General features: G+C 45.9%; 1 protein-coding gene and 1 long non-coding RNA gene across 5 annotated transcripts in view; both read right to left on the reverse strand.

Annotated features, from left to right (window-relative positions):
- Nucleotides 1-732: 732 nt before the first annotated feature.
- The window catches only part of LOC115180823 (epithelial discoidin domain-containing receptor 1), a 64,715-nt gene continuing 46,174 nt past the window's right edge, over nt 733-19,273 (reverse strand). The window contains exons 9-21 of one of the 4 annotated variants that reach the window (XM_029742988.1): nt 14,315-14,564; nt 13,944-14,102; nt 13,305-13,358; nt 11,991-12,157; nt 11,481-11,712; nt 7,210-7,356; nt 6,765-6,918; nt 6,466-6,598; nt 6,052-6,179; nt 5,652-5,849; nt 5,208-5,475; nt 4,886-5,035; nt 733-4,794 (exon numbers count right to left, since the gene is read on the reverse strand). In XM_029742988.1, coding sequence (XP_029598848.1) covers nt 4,654-4,794; nt 4,886-5,035; nt 5,208-5,475; nt 5,652-5,849; nt 6,052-6,179; nt 6,466-6,598; nt 6,765-6,918; nt 7,210-7,356; nt 11,481-11,712; nt 11,991-12,157; nt 13,305-13,358; nt 13,944-14,102; nt 14,315-14,564 — 2,181 coding nt within the window. In that variant the 3' untranslated portion in view covers nt 733-4,653. The remainder of the gene's footprint in view (nt 4,795-4,885; nt 5,036-5,207; nt 5,476-5,651; nt 5,850-6,051; nt 6,180-6,465; nt 6,599-6,764; nt 6,919-7,209; nt 7,357-11,480; nt 11,713-11,990; nt 12,158-13,304; nt 13,359-13,943; nt 14,103-14,314; nt 14,565-19,273) is intronic. The other 3 variants (XM_029742978.1, XM_029742994.1, XM_029743001.1) reach the window with 3 other exon arrangements.
- Nucleotides 8,258-9,045, reverse strand: LOC115180865 (uncharacterized). The gene is made up of 2 exons (XR_003873169.1): nt 9,002-9,045; nt 8,258-8,537 (listed from the first exon to the last, which is right to left on the reverse strand). It is a non-coding gene; the product is annotated as an uncharacterized LOC115180865 (long non-coding RNA).

Below are 19,273 nucleotides of genomic sequence, written 5' to 3' on the forward strand. Positions count from 1 at the left end.
TCTGATTAATGCCCTCCTTGCCTGGTCTGTGAGTTTTGGCCCTCTCTTGGTAGGTTTGTTGTGGTGCCATATTCTTTCATTTTTTTTTATAATGGATTTAATGGTGCTCCGTGGGATGTTCAAAGTTTTGGATATTTTTTTTATAACTCAACCCTGATCTGTACTTCTCCACAACTTTTTGTCCCTGACATTTTTGGAGAGCTCCTTGGTCTTCATGGTGGTGCCCCTTGCTTAGTGGTGTTGCAGACTTTCAGAACAGGTGTGTATATACATATACATATATACTGAGATCATGTGACACTTAAATAAAGTCCACCTGTGTGACTTCTGAAGGTAATTGGTTGCACCAGATCTTATTTAGGGGCTTCATAAACAAAGGGGGTGAGTACATATGCGCGCACCACTTGTCAGTTTAAACTTTTTGAAGCAAGTAATTTTTTTTATTTCACTTCACCAATTTTGACTATTTTCATGAAATAAAAATCTATTTTAAATTACAGGTTGTAAAGCAACAAAATAGGTAAAACACCAAGGGGGATGAATAGTTTTGCAAGGCACTGTAGTGTAAACTTTGAATTCAAGTGCACTAAGTTATGAATATTATTGTAACATTATATAAACAAACTCTGATTTCTTAACTCAAACCATTTGTCTTCTAGATGTGTTGTTTCTTCAGTGTGTGTGTGTGTGTGTGTGTGTTTAATGACAAGTAAAACATTCTTCCTTGCTTTATTTGGAAAGGTTAACTTTATTAAAACTACAAAAATAGACAACCCGATGAATTAATGGCATCAAGGTAATGTAGCAAGCTTTCTACAAAGGAACAAAAAGAGACCAACTGTAACAAAGAAATTCCATATATTAGTCAACAAAATAACAATTCTGTCCTTAGAATATGTACACATCAGGTTCATCTTCAAAGACAAAGGATGACATCATCACTGACAAGGAGATTCTAAGTACATATACAGGAAATATATATACAAATATGGGTTTAGTTGGGCTACAGTGTATCAAAAAAGGTCAATCGAGACACATACTGTATTCGTATGGCACCACCATTCATACTCATTCAATCAGTAAACAAGGATTATTTGATAAACTTGATTAAGCCTGGCACATTATACAGAACTACAATCAGTAAGGTAGAGTCCACCACGGGCAGCTTATGTTGGGATAATGTAGATGAAAGGTTACTGACAAACTAAAAGGCTTTGGATACAGTTGTTAGTGAGTGTTAAATTCGTTGTGATTTTGACGTTTTAACCATTAGGTCTGATCTTTTCCCTATTGCTGGGTATCTATGTAACACTGACAGTTTGGGGATGAGCATTTGGTGTACTCTGCCTTTCCTCATAATGCAGACAGAGGTTTTCCAAACCTTTATTTTCCTCCTTTAGAACACCTTTTATGAGGGGTGGTTCTATTTGAACAACAATCCACTGAAATGAATCATGAATGATAAACTTTAAGTAGATAAATCACAAGACACTGACCTGTTTTTCTGTTTAGAACTACATCTATTTTGACCAGCAGTGCCATGTTGGACTGCTATGGGTTCTAACGCCAAGGGGATACAGACTGTCTGTACGCTCCAACATCCAGACCAGCATACCAACATGATACTAGTATAGTAACATGATACATACCAGTGTTGGGGGACCTACTCTGAAAGTGTTGTTAATTAGTTGTTAAACTACAAGTACTGTAACTATGCCCCAAGACTGGCCACAACTAGTATTCTAGTGCAGGTACTGGGGCGTGCGGCCAGAAACAGCCTTTAAAGTGCAGCTGGTAGTGTATTGGACATATACACGAACCTCCTTTCTCCATCTGGGTCTCTGAGTCAGACCCAGCTTCGCTATCCATCGCTGGTAGAAAATCATCAATTCGCTCACCTCACTTACACATGAAAATGGTCATTTATATATATCAGCCCCCACTCCCCTCTAGTCGTCCATCCATGTTATGCTGTTTCATCAGCTAGTCACCAAACAACTGTCAGTTTCACATGTGATGTCATAGCGCAGGCAGTGTTGTCTGTCTTTCAGTGTGTGTTGCTGTGGGCTGTACTATTCCAGCTCCCATAAGGAAGGATCTCTCTCTCTTCTGTTAAGTTCAAGTCTCATTGGTTGTAGCCGTTCACACCTACCCTGCTGTACATGTTCTCTCAGTCAGTGAGGCTCACGTCACGTGACACCAGTCAGTGTGGCTCACGTCACGTGACACCAGTCAGTGAGGCTCACGTCACGTGACACCAGTCAGTGAGGCTCACGTCACGTGACACCAGTCAGTGAGGCTCACGTCACGTGACACTAGTCAGTGAGGCTCACGTCACGTGACACTAGTCAGTGAGGCTCACGTCACGTGACACCAGTCACTTCTCTCTGGCTCTGGAGGTCCAAAGGGTTTCAGTTTGGAGGTCTGGTAGAGTAACAACCACACACTTCCTGTCCTGGAAAGAGTCCTCGAGTCCAGATCAGTCCACATCAGTCCAGTATAACTCCATAGTTACAGCTCAGAGTGGATCAGATGTGAGACTGCAGAATGAAAGGCTTACGGAGTGGTGAGATACTGAGGTGGGTGGAGAGGGAGGCAGAATATAGTCATAATGCCAGCCTAGTCTGGGCTGAGCAGCTGACTGACAGCATTGTGTGTGTTACAGATTGCTGGTGGAACACCTGTTGCTGTGTCTGTTACTGGCCTGTGTATGAGATACCATCATTCTGCTTGCCAGACTTTAAAGCTCAGGCGTAACGGGTAGGCCAGAGGAATATAATGCCATATTCAGCCTCGTCTGGCTCCATGAGACCAGAGACGACCTTAGACTGGGGTCTGGGACGGAGGGTTTGGGGCTGGGAATAAGGGTCTGGGGTGGAGGGTTTGGGGCTGGGAATAAGGGTCTGGGATGGAGGGTTTGGGGCTGGGAATAAGGGGCTGGGATGGAGGGTTTGGGGCTGGGAATAAGGGTCTGGGGTGGAGGGTTTGGGGCTGGGAATAAGGGTCTGGGATGGAGGGTTTGGGGCTGGGAATAAGGGTCTGGGATGGAGGGTTTGGGGCTGGGAATAAGGGTCTGGGGTGGAGGGTTTGGGGCTGGGAATAAGGGTCTGGGGTGGAGGGTTTGGGGCTGGGCATAAGGGTCTGGGGTGGAGGGTTTGGGGCTGGGAATAAGGGTCTGGGGTGGAGGGTTTGGGGCTGGGAATAAGGGTCTGGGGTGGAGGGTTTGGGGCTGGGAATAAGGGTCTGGGGTGGAGGGTTTGGGGCTGGGAATAAGGGTCTGGGATGGAGGGTTTGGGGCTGGGAATAAGGGTCTGGGGTGGAGGGTTTGGGGCTGGGAATAAGGGGCTGGGGTGGAGGGTTTGGGGCTGGGAATAAGGGTCTGGGGTGGAGGGTTTGGGGCTGGGCATAAGGGTCTGGGGTGGAGGGTTTGGGGCTGGGAATAAGGGTCTGGGGTGGAGGGTTTGGGGCTGGGAATAAGGGTCTGGGGTGGAGGGTTTGGGGCTGGGAATAAGGGTCTGGGGTGGAGGGTTTGGGGCTGGGCATAAGGGTCTGGGGTGGAGGGTTTGGGGCTGGGAATAAGGGTCTGGGGTGGAGGGTTTGGGGCTGGGAATAAGGGTCTGGGGTGGAGGGTTTGGGGCTGGGAATAAGGGTCTGGGATGGAGGGTTTGGGGCTGGGAATAAGGGTCTGGGGTGGAGGGTTTGGGGCTGGGAATAAGGGTCTGGGATGGAGGGTTTGGGGCTGGGAATAAGGGTCTGGGATGGAGGGTTTGGGGCTGGGAATAAGGGTCTGGGAAGAACTAGGTTATATACTGAAAACTAGTGAAACATACTGGAGTTTACTGGGACATACTCATTTTATATATAGTACTAAGACAGCAAACCTTGTGTGCAATTTCACCTCTGTGTGAAAAATGTGTGCGTACCGTTGTGATATGGAGAAATGTTGACAGTATGAGAATACATATAGACCTTCACCAGTAACCCTAGAACATGATTTATACAATCCCAAAAACATTAGCATGTCAAGTAATAAAATATCTATATTGGACGATGTGTTATTAACTTTATCCCAAAATGTTAATATGCTATTAAACTATGATCACATTTCAGAGTATTAAAGTCTGACATTGATACATAATCAGATTGGTATTGTTGATATTCTTTGATAAACGTTAATCAGCGTTACAAATTCATTTGAGCTTCATCTACATTACCAAGCATTGTCACATTACCTGTCTTACAGCTTCCCTGTGTTAGCTGGCCGACCAGTGACGGACCATGCAGAATCAGACACCAACCCACCACCGCACCAACCATTGTGTTGTGGTACATTCTTATCAAGACAATCTAGAGACTTCTCGGGGGGGGGGGGGGGGGGGGGTCTGTCTCGTGGGAGTGAAAACCGAACCAGCGGTGTCTCAGCCCCATCCGCCCATCATAGAGAAATACAAAATATACATGCAGGCACCCGTCCCTCTACTGTACACCTCTCCCTCTACACCTCCACCACTTCTACACACATCCCTCGCTCAAAGCACTCATCTCTATGATGAATGGGGGAATGAAGGTCGGAGGAGTCGTCTCTCATCCCTCTCTCTCCATCTCACTCTTCCATTCCCCCCTCTCTCCCTCTCTCTCTCTCTCCCTCTCTCTCTACACCATGTTCATGGCATCCTCTGTGAGGAAGGAGTGAATGTGGGAAAATGAGGGGCGGAGCTTGCAGTCCCGGTTCCAGCAGCTCAGCATGAGGTCATAGAGACCCTGAGGACACACATCTGGTCTGCTCAGATACACCTGGGGGGGGGGGGGGGGATGAGGATTAAACATTCCATCTACACACTTAAATGTACTGCTACTGTACGAGCGTGTGTTTGAGTGTGTGTACCTGTCTTCCGTGGTCCCTGAAGAACTCTCCAGCATTGTCTATGACCTGTTCATCAGTCAGGTTGGAGTAGGGTTGCTCCTGACACACACTCAGCATCTCCCACAGAGTCACACCAAACGCCCACACATCACTGGCTGTGGTGAACTTCCCCTGCAGAGAGACACACTATCTGTTAGTTACTGGTTAGTTACTTATTTACCACTGCTAACTTACTACTTGTCCCACCATTTTGTTTGTTTCTTTTGTAATGTCCTCATATCATCTCTCTTGTTTCCTTTATGCCTCTCTCTCCTTCCTCCCCTCCCTCTGTGTGTCCTCTCACCATCAGGATACACTCCCAGGCCATCCATCGTATAGGCAGCACAGCCCGCCCCTGGATGCGGTAATAGTCTCCAGCATACAGGTTTCTGCTCATCCCAAAGTCGGCGATCTTGATGGGTCGCTCCCCGCCCCGGTCGCCCCCGCTCTCGCCCTTCTCACCCCCCACCAGGCAGTTTCTTGTGGCCAGGTCACGGTGCACGAAGTTCAGAGACGACAGAAACTTCATCCCTGAAGCTATCTGACTGGCCATGGCGATCAGAGCAGGGTAACTGAGAGGGAGGGATGTGTGGTGGAAGAAGAAGAGGAGAGATTAGAGGCAGAAATACAATATTTCAGATGCAGGTAGAAAGGTGTTTGTGTGTGTATATGGATCTGTCTTTGTGAAAATGTGAGTGTGACTGTGTGTGTGTGTGTGTACTATGTGTGTACTATGTGTGCGTATTACCTGATGGTGGGGGTGTTGTGTGTGGGTCCGGTCTTGTCCAGCAGGACTCTGTGTGAGAGGTATTGGTTGAGGTCTCCACTCTCCATGTACTCTGTGACCATACAGAGAGGATCGCTGCTCACACACACTCCCAACAGACGGATGATGTTGGGGTCCTTCAGACGAGACAGAATCTTCCCCTCCTTTAGGAAGTCATTCCTAGGAGAGAGAGAGGAGCGAGGGGTGGGGGGTGGAGAGAGAGATCAACAATTGAAATGAGAAAAAGCTAAAAGAGAAGAGATGGAGAGACAGAGACTGAGAAAGAAAAACTAAACTTTAGGACCAAAATTAGATGTTCTTAATAGGTGTAGAAATGGTAATTGTTCGCTAAATGATTTAGATGAACTATCCTGAGACAGACCTGGCGTTCTTGGAGGCGTCAGGGCGCAGTATCTTAACAGCCACCAGCAGAGGGCGTCCTTTCCTCACGTTGAAAGGGAACTCCAGGTTAGGCAGGTCCTGAGGGCTCTCTATCTCACACAGGTGCACCTGAGGAAGGAACCAACAGGAGAAGTTACCTTCAGACAACCAACAACCACAACTAAAAGTCCAAGTATAGCCACTGTCTCACATGATCAGAAAACCACCCCGCATCGCCACAAATGACTTCAATGATGCCAGTCTCAGACTAAAGAATGTAGTGAACGACAGAGCAGCGGAAGAATTTAGTGAGAGTTGTCAAGCTAACACACACTTGCACATACACACGCACACACACACAGTATAGTTAAACACATCTACACACAAACACAAGCACACACACAGGCGTACACACCTCTCCAAACTGTCCTTCTCCCAGTTTCTCCTTGAAGACCAGACAGTGTCGGGGCAGTTCAGGCAGGGGGGTGCAGTCTGCTGCAGTGGGGCTGGCGGAGGTCAGGGCTGGCACTGCATATGTGTTGTTACCACTGACAAGACAAATCAAAGTGCATTTCAAATCACAACACACTTTAGGGTAGAAACATGAAAAAGGCATTAAAAGAGATTAATAAAAGAACATAAAAACAAAGAAAGATCACTGATTCAAGTCCAAGTTAAAAAGGTGGGTTTTTAATGGTGATTTAACCCTCCTACCTGACGCCCTGCAGGCTAACGATGTCCGCCTCTGCATAGTGGGGCACGCTGGCGGGGAAGGGGGGAGACAGGGCCGGGTAGGGAGGGGCATCGGGGTACGGGGGAGGCTCCTCCTGGGTGGGGGGCAAGCCCTTCTCCAAGTCCATACCACAGGCTGGAGGGAGGGAGAGGAGGGAAGAGGTTGCGAAAGGAGGGATAGAGGAGTGGAGAGAGGCGTGCTCAGGCCTTTGTCACGAGCATTTTGAGACAAATGACTTTATTATGCTTAAAGCACTACACAAAATGGAGTGAATTGATGCAGTGAGTGACGGACAAACGGTTCATAATCAAACACATGCTCAGAGCCCTGATGTTACTCTGTTATTCTAGACAGTATGATTCCAGCTCCATGGAGCTCCAGGGAGGGGGTGAATCCTGGTACATCCCCCCAGTCAGAGGCTCTTACCCTGGGCCCCATTATTGAGGCTCTTCTCCTGAGGGTGAGAGGAGCTGGCCCTGGCCATAGGGACGGTTAGGGGCCACGAGGAGCCTGAGCCATGCTGCCTCTGATCTGACAGGAGGAGGTCATAGGCTGGGTTGTTTAACAGCAAGGCTGGGGGGACACATGGAGCACACACACACACACACACACACACACAACACGCAAAACACAAAATGAGGCAAACATGCGATATACACGACAAGGCAAACAACACAACACAACACTGTACAGCACAACAAAAACACAACACAAGTTAGCGAAACACACCAGTGACAATACAAGGGGAGGATGCATTAAGTTGGGGAGAACAGAACAGGTCAGCAAAGCAAAGACCAGGCAAGGTTAACACAACTCAGACAATGAACAAATGTAACACCCACAGGAGTATAAAGTACATGTGGGAGGATAATATTTCTGTTATTCAGCATGATAACGTTTCTGTGATATTGTTATTCTTCTGTATAATATGTGACGTTGTTCAAATCTCACACAGTGGATAGTAAAGACAGCATAGTGGCCGCCTGCAGCGCAGAGCAACTAGGAATGCTCTCTCTCTCTCTTCCCTTCCTGTCAGTCAACAATAGGTCTCTTATGCCCTGTGTGTGTGTGTGTGTGTGTGTGTGTGTGTGTGTGTGTGTGTGTGTGTCTGTCCCCTATTTGCCGGTCTGTGTCTATCAGCAGGATCTGATGGTGTCATGTTAAGTTTTAGTGTTTGATCTGTTGTATCCTGTTGTGTGTTTACTGTACCACGTCTCCTTCTCCTTTGTGTGTTTACTGTACTGTACCACATCTCCTTTGTGTGTTTACTGTACCACATCTTCTCCTTTGCGTGTTTACTGTACCACATCTTCTCCTTTGTGTGTTTACTGTACCACATCTCCTTTGTGTGTTTACTGTACCACATCTCCTTCTCCTTTGTGTGTTTACTAAACGATACCAAGTCGTCTCCTCCTTTGTGTGTTTACTGTACCACATCTCCTTTGTGTGTTTACTGTACCACATCTCCTTCTCCTTTGTGTGTTTACTGTACTGTACCACATCTCCTTTGTGTGTTTACTGTATTGTACCACATCTTCTCCTTTGTGTGTTTACTGTATTGTACCACATCTTCTCCTTTGTGTGTTTACTGTATTGTACCACATCTTCTCCTTTGTGTGTTTACTGTACTGTACCACGTCTCCTTCTCTTTTTCTAGCCAAATCAACTGGCTAATTGATATAGCAGTTGCTAGATTTTATTTTCTTTCTTCCAATAATACAGCACTTTCTCCAGTACCGGTTCAATGTGTCTGTCTGTCTGTCTGGATACCCGTCTGTCTGTCTGTCTGGATACCCGTCTGTCTGTCTGTCTGGATACCCGTCTGTCTGGATACCCGTCTGTCTGGATACCCGTCTGTCTGGATACCCGTCTGTCTGTCTGTCTGTCTGGATACCCGTCTGTCTGTCTGTCTAGATACCCGTCTGTCTGTCTGTCTGTCTGGATAACCATCTGTCTATCTGGATACCCATCTGTCTGTCTGTCTGTCTGTCTGGATACCCGTCTGTCTGTCTGTCTGGATACCCGTCTGTCTGTCTGTCTGGATACCCGTCTGTCTGTCTGTCTGGATAACCATCTGTCTGTCTATCTGGATATCCATTTGTCTGTCTGTCTGGATATCTATCTGTCTGTCTGTCTGGATACCCGTCTGTCTGTCTGTCTGTCTGTCTGTCTGGATACCCGTCTGTCTGTCTGTCTGTCTGTCTGTCTGTCTGGATACCTGTCTGTCTGTCTGTCTGGATACCCGTCTGTCTGTCTGTCTGTCTGGATACCCGTCTGTCTGTCTGTCTGTCTGTCTGTCTGTCTGTCTGGATAACCATCTGTCTATCTGGATACCCATCTGTCTGTCTGGATACCCGTCTGTCTGTCTGTCTGTCTGTCTGTCTGCCTGGATACCCGTCTGTCTGTCTGTCTGGATACCCGTCTGTCTGTCTGTCTGGATACCCGTCTGTCTGTCTGTCTGGATACCCGTCTGTCTGTCTGGATACCCGTCTGTCTGTCTGGATAACCATCTGTCTATCTGGATACCCATCTGTCTGTCTGGATACCCGTCTGTCTGTCTGGATACCCGTCTGTCTGGATACCCGTCTGTCTGGATACCCGTCTGTCTGGATACCCGTCTGTCTGTCTGGATACCCGTCTGTCTGTCTGTCTGGATACCCGTCTGTCTGTCTGTCTAGATACCCGTCTGTCTGTCTGTCTGTCTGGATACCCGTCTGTCTGGATACCCGTCTGTCTGGATACCCGTCTGTCTGGATACCCGTCTGTCTGGATACCCGTCTGTCTGTCTGTCTGGATACCCGTCTGTCTGGATACCCGTCTGTCTGTCTGGATACCCGTCTGTCTGTCTGGATACCCGTCTGTCTGTCTGGATACCCGTCTGTCTGTCTGTCTGTCTGGATACCCGTCTGTCTGTCTGTCTGTCTGGATACCCGTCTGTCTGTCTGGATACCCGTCTGTCTGTCTGTCTGGATAACCATCTGTCTGTCTGGATACCCATCTGTCTATCTATCTGGATATCCATATGTCTGACTATCTGGATATCTGTCTGTCTGGATATCCATCTGTCTATCTATCTGGATATCCATATGTCTGTCTGTCTGGATATCTATCTGTCTGTCTGTCTGGATACCCGTCTGTCTGTCTGTCTGTCTGGATACCCGTCTGTCTGTCTGTCTGTCTGGATACCCGTCTGTCTGTCTGTCTGTCTGGATACCCGTCTGTCTGTCTGTCTGGATACCCGTCTGTCTGTCTGTCTGGATACCCGTCTGTCTGTCTGTCTGGATACCCGTCTGTCTGTCTGTCTGGATACCCGTCTGTCTATCTGGATACCCATCTGTCTGTCTGGATACCCATCTGTCTGTCTGGATACCCATCTGTCTGTCTGGATACCCATCTGTCTATCTGGATACCCATCTGTCTATCTATCTGGATATCCATATGTCTGACTATCTGGATATGTCTGTCTGGATATCCATCTGTCTATCTATCTGGATATCAATATGTCTGTCTGTCTGTCTGTCTGTCTGTCTGTCTGGATATCTATCTGTCTGTCTGTCTGTCTGATATCTATCTATCTGTCTGTCTGTCTGGATATCTATCTATCTGTCTGGATATCTATCTATCTGTCTGTCTGGATATCCATCTGTCTATCTATCTGGATATCCATCTATCCATCTGTCTATCTGTCTGTCTGGATATCCATCTGTCTATCTGTCTGTCTGGATATCCATCTGTCTATCTGGATATCCATCTGTCTATCTATCTGGATATCCATATGTCTGTCTGTCTGGATATCTATCTGTCTGTCTGTCTGGATACCCGTCTGTCTGTCTGTCTGGATACCCGTCTGGATACCCGTCTGTCTGTCTGTCTGTCTGTCTGTCTGTCTGGATACCCGTCTGTCTGTCTGTCTGGATACCCGTCTGTCTGTCTGTCTGGATACCCGTCTGTCTGTCTGGATACCCGTCTGTCTGTCTGGATACCCATCTGTCTGTCTGGATACCCATCTGTCTATCTATCTGGATATCCATCTGTCTATCTATCTGGATATCAATATGTCTGTCTGTCTGTCTGGATATCTATCTGTCTGTCTGTCTGTCTGGATATCTATCTGTCTGTCTGTCTGTCTGGATATCTATCTGTCTGTCTGTCTGGATATCTATCTATCTGTCTGGATATCTATCTATCTGTCTGGATATCTATCTATCTGTCTGTCTGGATATCCATCTGTCTATCTATCTGGATATCCATCTATCCATCTGTCTATCTGTCTGTCTGGATATCCATCTGTCTATCTGTCTGTCTGGATATCCATCTGTCTATCTATCTGGATATCCATCTGTCTGTCTGTCTGGATATCTGTCTGTCTGTCTGGATATCTATCTGTCTGGATATCTGGATTACTATCTATCTGTCTGGATATCTATCTATCTGTCTGGATATCTGGATATCTATCTATCTGTCTGGATATCTGGATATCTGGATATCTGGATATCTATCTATCTGGATATCTGTCTGTCTGTCTGTCTGTCTGTCTGTCTGTCTGTCTGTCTGTCTGTCTGTCTGTCTGTCTGTCTGCCTGCCTGTGTGTGTCTGCCTGTGTGTGTCTGCCTGTCTGTGTGTGTCTTTCTCTCTAACTATGTGTCAAACTGACACTCTCTCAGTGTGTTTGCGGTCTTACTGCGACCATGTCTTACCGGTGCTGTCTCGTCCGGTGCTGTCTCGTCCGGTGTGGTCTAGTGGTCGGAGCAGTGCGCTGGGCTCCTGGTACTCTCCCTCTCCGTCGCAGCGCTCCCTGTCCCTGTCGTCAGGGAATGTGTGTATACGCTGGTAGCGGCTGGAGTAGCTGTGTGTGTTGTTGATCACCACGTTGTCCGAGGGGACGGACAGATGGACACGCAACTCGTCACTGGACAGACTGCCCTGGGCCTGGAGAGGACAAGGAGAGGGTTAGCAAAACACACACACACACGTAAGCCAGCGCATGCATACGCGACACACACACACACACACACACACACACACACACACACACACACACACACACACACACACACACACATACATACATACATTCTCACACGTTACTGGACAGACTAATTTGAACCTGAAAAGCCAACATGCACATTAAGTAAGAATGTAAAGATACATGAGACAGATAGTGGTAGCCATTTTGAAAGTCATGCTGAAAGCCTTTCCTCCTTCACCTTGCCCAGTATCTTCTTCCAGTATTGCCTCCACAGAATGACAGCGATCACAGTCAATAGCAGCAGGATGATGCCCACCAGGCAGCCAATCAGGATGGCTGTGTTGCTGCTGTCGTCCTTGGCGACAGGAAGGCCCGCCCTCGGGGTCACAGCAACGAAGTCGGCCCCTGAGAAGAACATAAACGTAATGAAGTGCATGTGTGTGTTTGCGACAGTATACAGCTCTGGAAAACATTAAGAGACCAAATTAAAGTCCTAAATGACAATATTTTTATTTGGAATTTGGGAGAAATGTTGTCAGTAGTTTATAGAATAAATCTAAAATGTTCATTTTACCCAAACACTTACCTATAAATAGTAAAACCAGAGAAACTGATCATTTTACAGTGGTCTCTTCATTTTTTCCAGAGCCATGTGTGGTACGTGAGAGAGTCAGTATTTCATCAGTAAATGTGTAAGTGTTAATGTGCTTTGCAGTCTGTGTATTAGCACGGTCTACACAGTCAGAGAGGGAACTGCTGAGAACGCATCTGTCTGTCACACCCAAATACTTTCATCAAGCTCACTGACTGTCTGGTGTGTGTGTGTGTGTGTGTGTGTGTGTGTGTGTGTGTGTGTGTGTGTGTGTGTGTGTGTGTGTGCGCTCATGCCGGGGAGGTCTGTGAAAGCCTCAGGGCTGGTCTTGGGGACAGAATGTTTTAGTTGTGTTTTCTGTTCCAGATGACCTTGCATGAGAGCAGCAGCTCTGATTATATAGGAAATAGAATGCACACAGTTTATGAGTTCAGCTCAAACATGCAAAACAGTGTTGTAAAGTGAGATCTCTCTCTCGGCATGCGCACATACTCAAACAAACACATCCAAAGCCACACAACCATAGCCGTTAAGACAGACATAGCACTACACACCCACCACAGTGGAACCCACTGCCGCCCTCTAAAAAGACCTGTAATTGTCTGGTGTTCCATGATCTGATGTTCCTTAGTTCCACAGTGGTTCCGTTGGTTCCGTCAACATGCAGTTAGGGAGATCACAGGCAGGAAGCAGTGGTGTTGTTGTATGTGAATATGATGAGGTACCACAAAGCAACATGCTGTGTTAGTGTGTTACACTCTTTGGCCCAGAGTCAAAACATTAACTCTACCGCTCCATCCTTCCCTCCTGCCCTTCATCCCTCTTTTCTCTCCTTCTGAACCCCTCATGGTCTCAGGACAGCTCTAAGCTGTGTTAAACAGACCAGTTATCAGGGGAAATGTCCTTTCCCTCTTTCCACCCCTCTCTCTCGCTCTCTCTCTCTCTCTCTCCCTCTCTCACCTGACAGTGTGCTGTTACCCGTGCTGTCCATCATGGGGTTGGTGGTGGGGGGTTCTGGAGGAACGAGGGATGGAAGGAGTGATAAGACAGAGGAGAAGAGTGTACTGAAAAGGTACTGAAAAGCATGAGAGTGATGATATGTAGCATATGAGATGTCCAACTCCACGTGGACAACAAAGATGTATTATTCTGTAGACGACCATGTTGCCAGACAAAGCTGCAGTGTAGACGGCTGTTGTGTGAGGTTGGACTGAGGACAGCGGCTTTAACAGCATGATGGACAGAGGAGGAGGCGGCTCACACATGGCTCCTTTCTACCTTGATATCCAGCACTGGATGGTGTGGTTACTTCTTATACCCTGTCCTTTTGTCATTGCATGTTTTTGGAACTGCTTTAAACACACGACTTAGAACACTGCATGCCCACACTCATCACAACTGGTGGGTCGGGGGCAAGAGGGAGAGGGAGAAGAGGAGGAGAAAGGGGAGAGGAGAGAGGGGAATGGAATAGGAATGGAGGAGGGGTGAAAATGGGGAAGGAAGGGGAAAGGATGAGGGATGAGAGGAGAGTGGGACGAAAGGGGGATGAATGGAATAGAGGGGGATGAGACGAACTGGGATGAGAGAGAGGCGACTCACCTGAGGGAACGCTAGTGAAGTTGGAGGAGTTGTGGTTGAAGGCGGGGCTGACGGAGGAGGGGAAGACAGGAGGAGGAGGAGGAGGAGTAGCGGAGGAGACCGGAGGAGCAGGAAGAGCAGAGCCCGTGTCCATGGGGTCGACACCCTCCCCATACGGCTCTGAGAGAGAGATGGGGATAAACAAGAATAGGATGATCAACTTCCTAAGACAATCAGAGATAACCATGAATCCCACAGAGTAGAAGGGGAGAGAGAGACTGAGAATCAGAGAGAAAAGGAGAGATAATGTTAAAATGACAGAGATAATGAGAAAAGGAGAGAAGAGGAGTGAGAATGAAAGGCAGTGAAAGAGAGCAATACCCTGAACATACCAGAATAGAAGGAGATCTCAGAGATGAGCATCCATCGGTCTGCGAAGGCAAACTGGCAGCGTAAGATCTGGGCGGGGCGACCCCCCAGGGGCAGGGAGATGGGGCGTGAGGAGGGGTCCTTCAGGTCCTCCAGGGGTACAGCCAGGGAGAGGGGGGGCGAGGACCAGGGGAGTAACAGGCCAGGTTTAAACTGACACTCTACCTTACTGAAGACCCTCACACCCTGGGTGTGGCGGTTATTACTGTGGACCTGGATGGGGGAGGGGGAGGGAAGAGAGAGGGGGGGAGAGGGGAGGAGGAAGAGAAAGGAAGGGGAGAAAGTTAATAAGATAATGAACATATTTATAACAATGAGAAGGGTTTATCAAGAAAAACTTCCAGAAGGACTAATTCAAGGCAGAAAGGAGTTGGAGAAAGCAACAAAAAAAGGCAGAGATGTATTTATTTTAGCTCACTTTAATACATTGTAAAGGATGCAAACAGGTCACTGATGTTTCAACGTCAAGCTGACGTCTTCCTCCGAGTGACCTGACCATTGCACCTACCTCCTATTTATAGCCTAGTGGCCCATTGAGACACAACAATATACCAAGATTATCATAATAATATATTTCAAGGTAAATGGCAAATTATAGCACAAAATAATACTAATAATGAGGTAAATAATGTGTCTCGTTAGTCAATAGGCCATGTCAAAATATACAGTTGAAGTCGGAAGTTCACATACACTTAGGTTGGAGTCATTAAAACTCATTTTTCAACCACTCCACAAATTTCTTGTTAAAACTTCTTAAGGCTAGGGGGCAGTATTCGCAAGTTCGGATGACTGACGTGCCCAAAGTAAACTGCCTGTTATTCAGGCCCAGAAGCTAGGAAATACATATAATTGGTAGCATTGGATAGAAAACAGAACTGATATGGCAGGCGAAAACCCGAGGAGAATCCATCCAGATTCTATTTATTTATTTATTTTATTTTTTTGAGGTCACCACCCATTGAAATGCTTGTCTTTGGGATATTCAAAGAAAATCCTCCCAGATTGCAGTTCCTATGGCTTCCACTAGATGTCAACAGTCTTTAGAAAGGGTTTCAGGCTTGTTTTTTGAAAAATGAGTTAGTCATTGTAGTTTTCAAGGTGGCTCTCATTTTGGACTGTAGTCTTGTGTAGTCTTTATCGAACAAAACCATTTGTTGTGTAGCTGGGACCCAGGGATTGCAAACAGAGGAAGATCTTCAAAGGTAAGTGAATTATTATATCGCTATTTCTGACTTTTGTGACACCTCTGCTGGTTTGGAAAATGTTTTTAATGCTTTTGTATGCGGGGCACTGTCCTCAGATAATCGCATGGTTTGCTTTCGCCGTAAAGCCTTTTTGAAATCTGACAACGCGGTTGGATTAACAAGTGAAGCTTTTAAATGATGTAGTACACTTGTATGTTCATGAATGTTTAATATTACAATTTTTGTATTTTGAATTTCGCGCTCTGCAATTTCACCGGATGTTGTCGAGGTGGGTCACTAGCGCCCCACCTAGCCCAAAGAGGTTTTAACAAACTATAGTTTTGGCAAGTCGGTTAGGACATCTACTTTGTGCATGACACAAGTAAGTTTTCCAACAATTGTTTACAGACAGACACTATCACAATTCCAGTGGGTCAGAAGTTTACATACACTAAGTTGACTCTGCCTTTAAACAGCTTGGAAAATTCCAGAAAATGATGTCATTGATTTAGAAGCTTCTGATAGGTTAATTGACATCATTTTAGTCAATTGGAGGTGTACCTGTGGATGTATTTCAAGGCCTACCTTCAAACTCAGTGCCTCTTTGCTTGACATCATGGGGAAATCAAAAGAAATCAGCCAAGACCTCAGAAAAATTGTAGACCTCCACAAGTCTGGAAATTGCTCCCAAGGATGAACCAAACGCCTGAAGGTACCACGTTCATCTGTACAAACAATAGTACGCAAGTATAAACACCATGGGACCACGCAGCCGTCATACCGCTCAGGAAGGAGATGCGTTCTGTCTCCTAGAGATGAACGTACTTCGGTGTGAAAAGTGCAAATCAATCCCAGAACAACAGCAAAGGACCTTGTGAAGATGCTGGAGGAAACAGGTACAAAAGTATCTATATCCACAGTAAAATGAGTCCTATATCGACATAACCTGAAAGGCCACTCAGCAAGGCAGAAGCCACTGCTCCAAAACCCGCTATAAAAAAGCCAGACTACGGTTTGCAACTGCACATGGGGACAAAGATTGTACTTTTGGAGAAATGTTCTCTGGTCTGATGAAACAAAAATAGAACTGTTTGGCCATAATGACCATCGTTATGTTTGGAGGAAAAAGGGGGAGGCTTGCAAGCCAAAGAACACCATCCCAACCGTGAAGCACGGGGGTGGCAGCATCATGTTGTGGGGGTGCTTTGCTGCAGGAGGGACTGGTGCACTTCACAAAATAGATGGCATCATGAGGGCAGGAAAAATTATGTGGATATATTGAAGCAACATCTCAAGACATCAGTCAAGAAGTTAAAGCTTGGTCGCAAATGGGTCTTCCAAATGGACAATGACCCCAAGCATACTTCCAAAGTTGTGGCAAAATGGCTTATGGACAACAAAGTCAAGGTATTGGAGTGGCCATCACAAAGCCCTGACCTCAATCCCATAGAACATTTGTGGGTAGAACTGAAAAAGCATGTGCGAGCAAGGAGGCCTAAAAAACTCAGTCAGTTACACCAGCTCTGTCAGGTGGAATGGGCCAAAAGTCCCCCAACTTATTGTGGGAAGCTTGTGTAAGGCTACCCGAAACATTTGACCCAAGTTAAACAATTTAAAGGCAATGCTGCCAAATACTAATTGAGTGTATGTAAACTTCTGACCCACTGGGAATGTGATTAAAGAAATAAAAGCTTTAATAAATAATTCTCTCTACTATTATTCTGACATTTCACATTCTTAAAATAAAGTGGTGATCCTAACTGACCTAAGACAGGGAATTTTTACAAGGATTGAATGTCAGGAATTGTGAAAAAACTGAGTTTAAATGTATTTGGCTAAGGTGTATGTAAACTTCCGACTTCAACTGTACATAAGTGATATTTGGGTGTCTTTGAATTCGGAGACACAGAGACCCCAAAAATCAAAGCAACAACAATCTAGAAACGAGGACAGTGAAAAATCCTCTAGCCACTTAGGATCCACAGTGTCTAAGCAGTACCAACAGAATGCCTCTTTATTTTAGTTTATGTATGATGTCACCTCATCTTGGTGAAACTACAAAGCACAGGGAGGAAGGTAAGCCATGGTCGGCTTCGATGCAGTGACGTGCAATTTATTATTTTATTTTACCTTTATTTAACAAGGCATGTCAGTTAAGAACAAATTCTTATTTTCAATGACGGCCTAGGAACAGCAATAACATAGTCCGTGCTTTAACTATGCTCCAACTTCTTGTTACCTCGAAATAGTCCTTTTGGAAGTTTTTCTTGGTAAGCCATTCTCATGATTTTTGTCATTGTTGTTGAGCACCCCTCCTTTCCTTTGTTTTCTGAAGTGTGAAGGCCCACCTGATCTTGATTTTAAAAATAGTAACACTAAAACCCTGCAGTTATAATGCATCGTTATGACCATGTACTACCTCCTTATAATAGGAACATCACATTACACTGAGGTACTTGGTGGAAAATAACAAAACTCTGCATAAAGAAATGGTCAATGTGCAAACTATCTTTTTAAGTTGGAGGGGGGCATTCAATTAAAAACAGGATTTAAATCCTGTTGACTCTTGATTGCTTTGGCAACATTGTTGTGAATCGGCTATAAATGCAAATGAGTGAAAGTGATTAGTGACAAAGTATGAGAGGGAAAAGAAGAGAAAGAAAAGAGGGGTGAGAATAAGAGAGGTTGATTGATGGGCTGTAAAATGTATTTTCTCCAGATGTGTGTGTGTGTGTGTGTGTGTGTGTGTGTGTATAGAGAGAGAGAGAGAGAGAGAGAGAGAGAGAGAGAGAGAGAGAGAGAGAGAGAGAGAGAGAGAGAGAGAGAGAGAGAGAGAGAGAGAGAGAGAGAGAGAGAGAGAGAGAGAGAGAGAGAGAGAGAGAGAGAGAGAGAGAGAGAGAGAGAGAGAGAGAGAGAGAGAGAGAGAGAGAGAGAGAGGAGAGAGAGAGAGAGAGAGAGAGAGAGAGAGAGAGAGAGAGAGAGAGAGAGAGAGAGAGAGAGAGAGAGAGAGAGAGAGAGAGAGAGAGAGAGAGAGAGAGAGAGAGAGAGAGAGAGAGAGAGAGAGAGAGAGAGAGAGAGAGAGAGAGAGAGAGAGAGAGAGAGAGAGAGAGAGAGAGAGAGAGAGAGAGAGAGAGAGAGAGGTTTCCTTTAATGGGGAAGGAAGGGCTGGTATTAAGACTACTGACAGGTTAGTCATTAACCTGACACTTACTGTAGGGAAAACCTCTCTAACTAAAACCACATGTGGACCAGTATAATACAAACACACACACCCATATATGCTCTCATGCACACTCCTGGAACACAACGCTGAGGTTAACATGTAACTGATTGTAATCTGGAGGGGGCCTAATAATTCAACAAAGCAAAGCCTGCTGGGTAATCTGATCTGCACAGGCCTGGCTAGAAAACATACATTATGTTCTTGTTATTTCGTGCTTAAGTCTTCCAGTTGCATTCTTCTAGAACATGTTTCTGCTCACTTACTTGAATGTACTTATTTCTGAGTTATATGAAAACATCCTACTAACTGACTGAAATGTTAATGAAAGAACATGGAACAAGGAACATATGACAAGTAGGTTAGAGGAGAACAGACCCTTATTAGGCCGTCATTGTAAATAATAATTTTGTTCTCAAATCGATTCACCTGGAAAAGCATGCCCATAGTAAACTGCCTGCTACTCAGGCCCAGAAGCTAGGATATGCATATAATAGTAAACACTCTAAAGTTTCCAA

This window comes from Salmo trutta, chromosome 3, assembly GCF_901001165.1.
Source record: "Salmo trutta chromosome 3, fSalTru1.1, whole genome shotgun sequence".
Lineage (NCBI taxonomy): Eukaryota > Metazoa > Chordata > Actinopteri > Salmoniformes > Salmonidae > Salmo > Salmo trutta.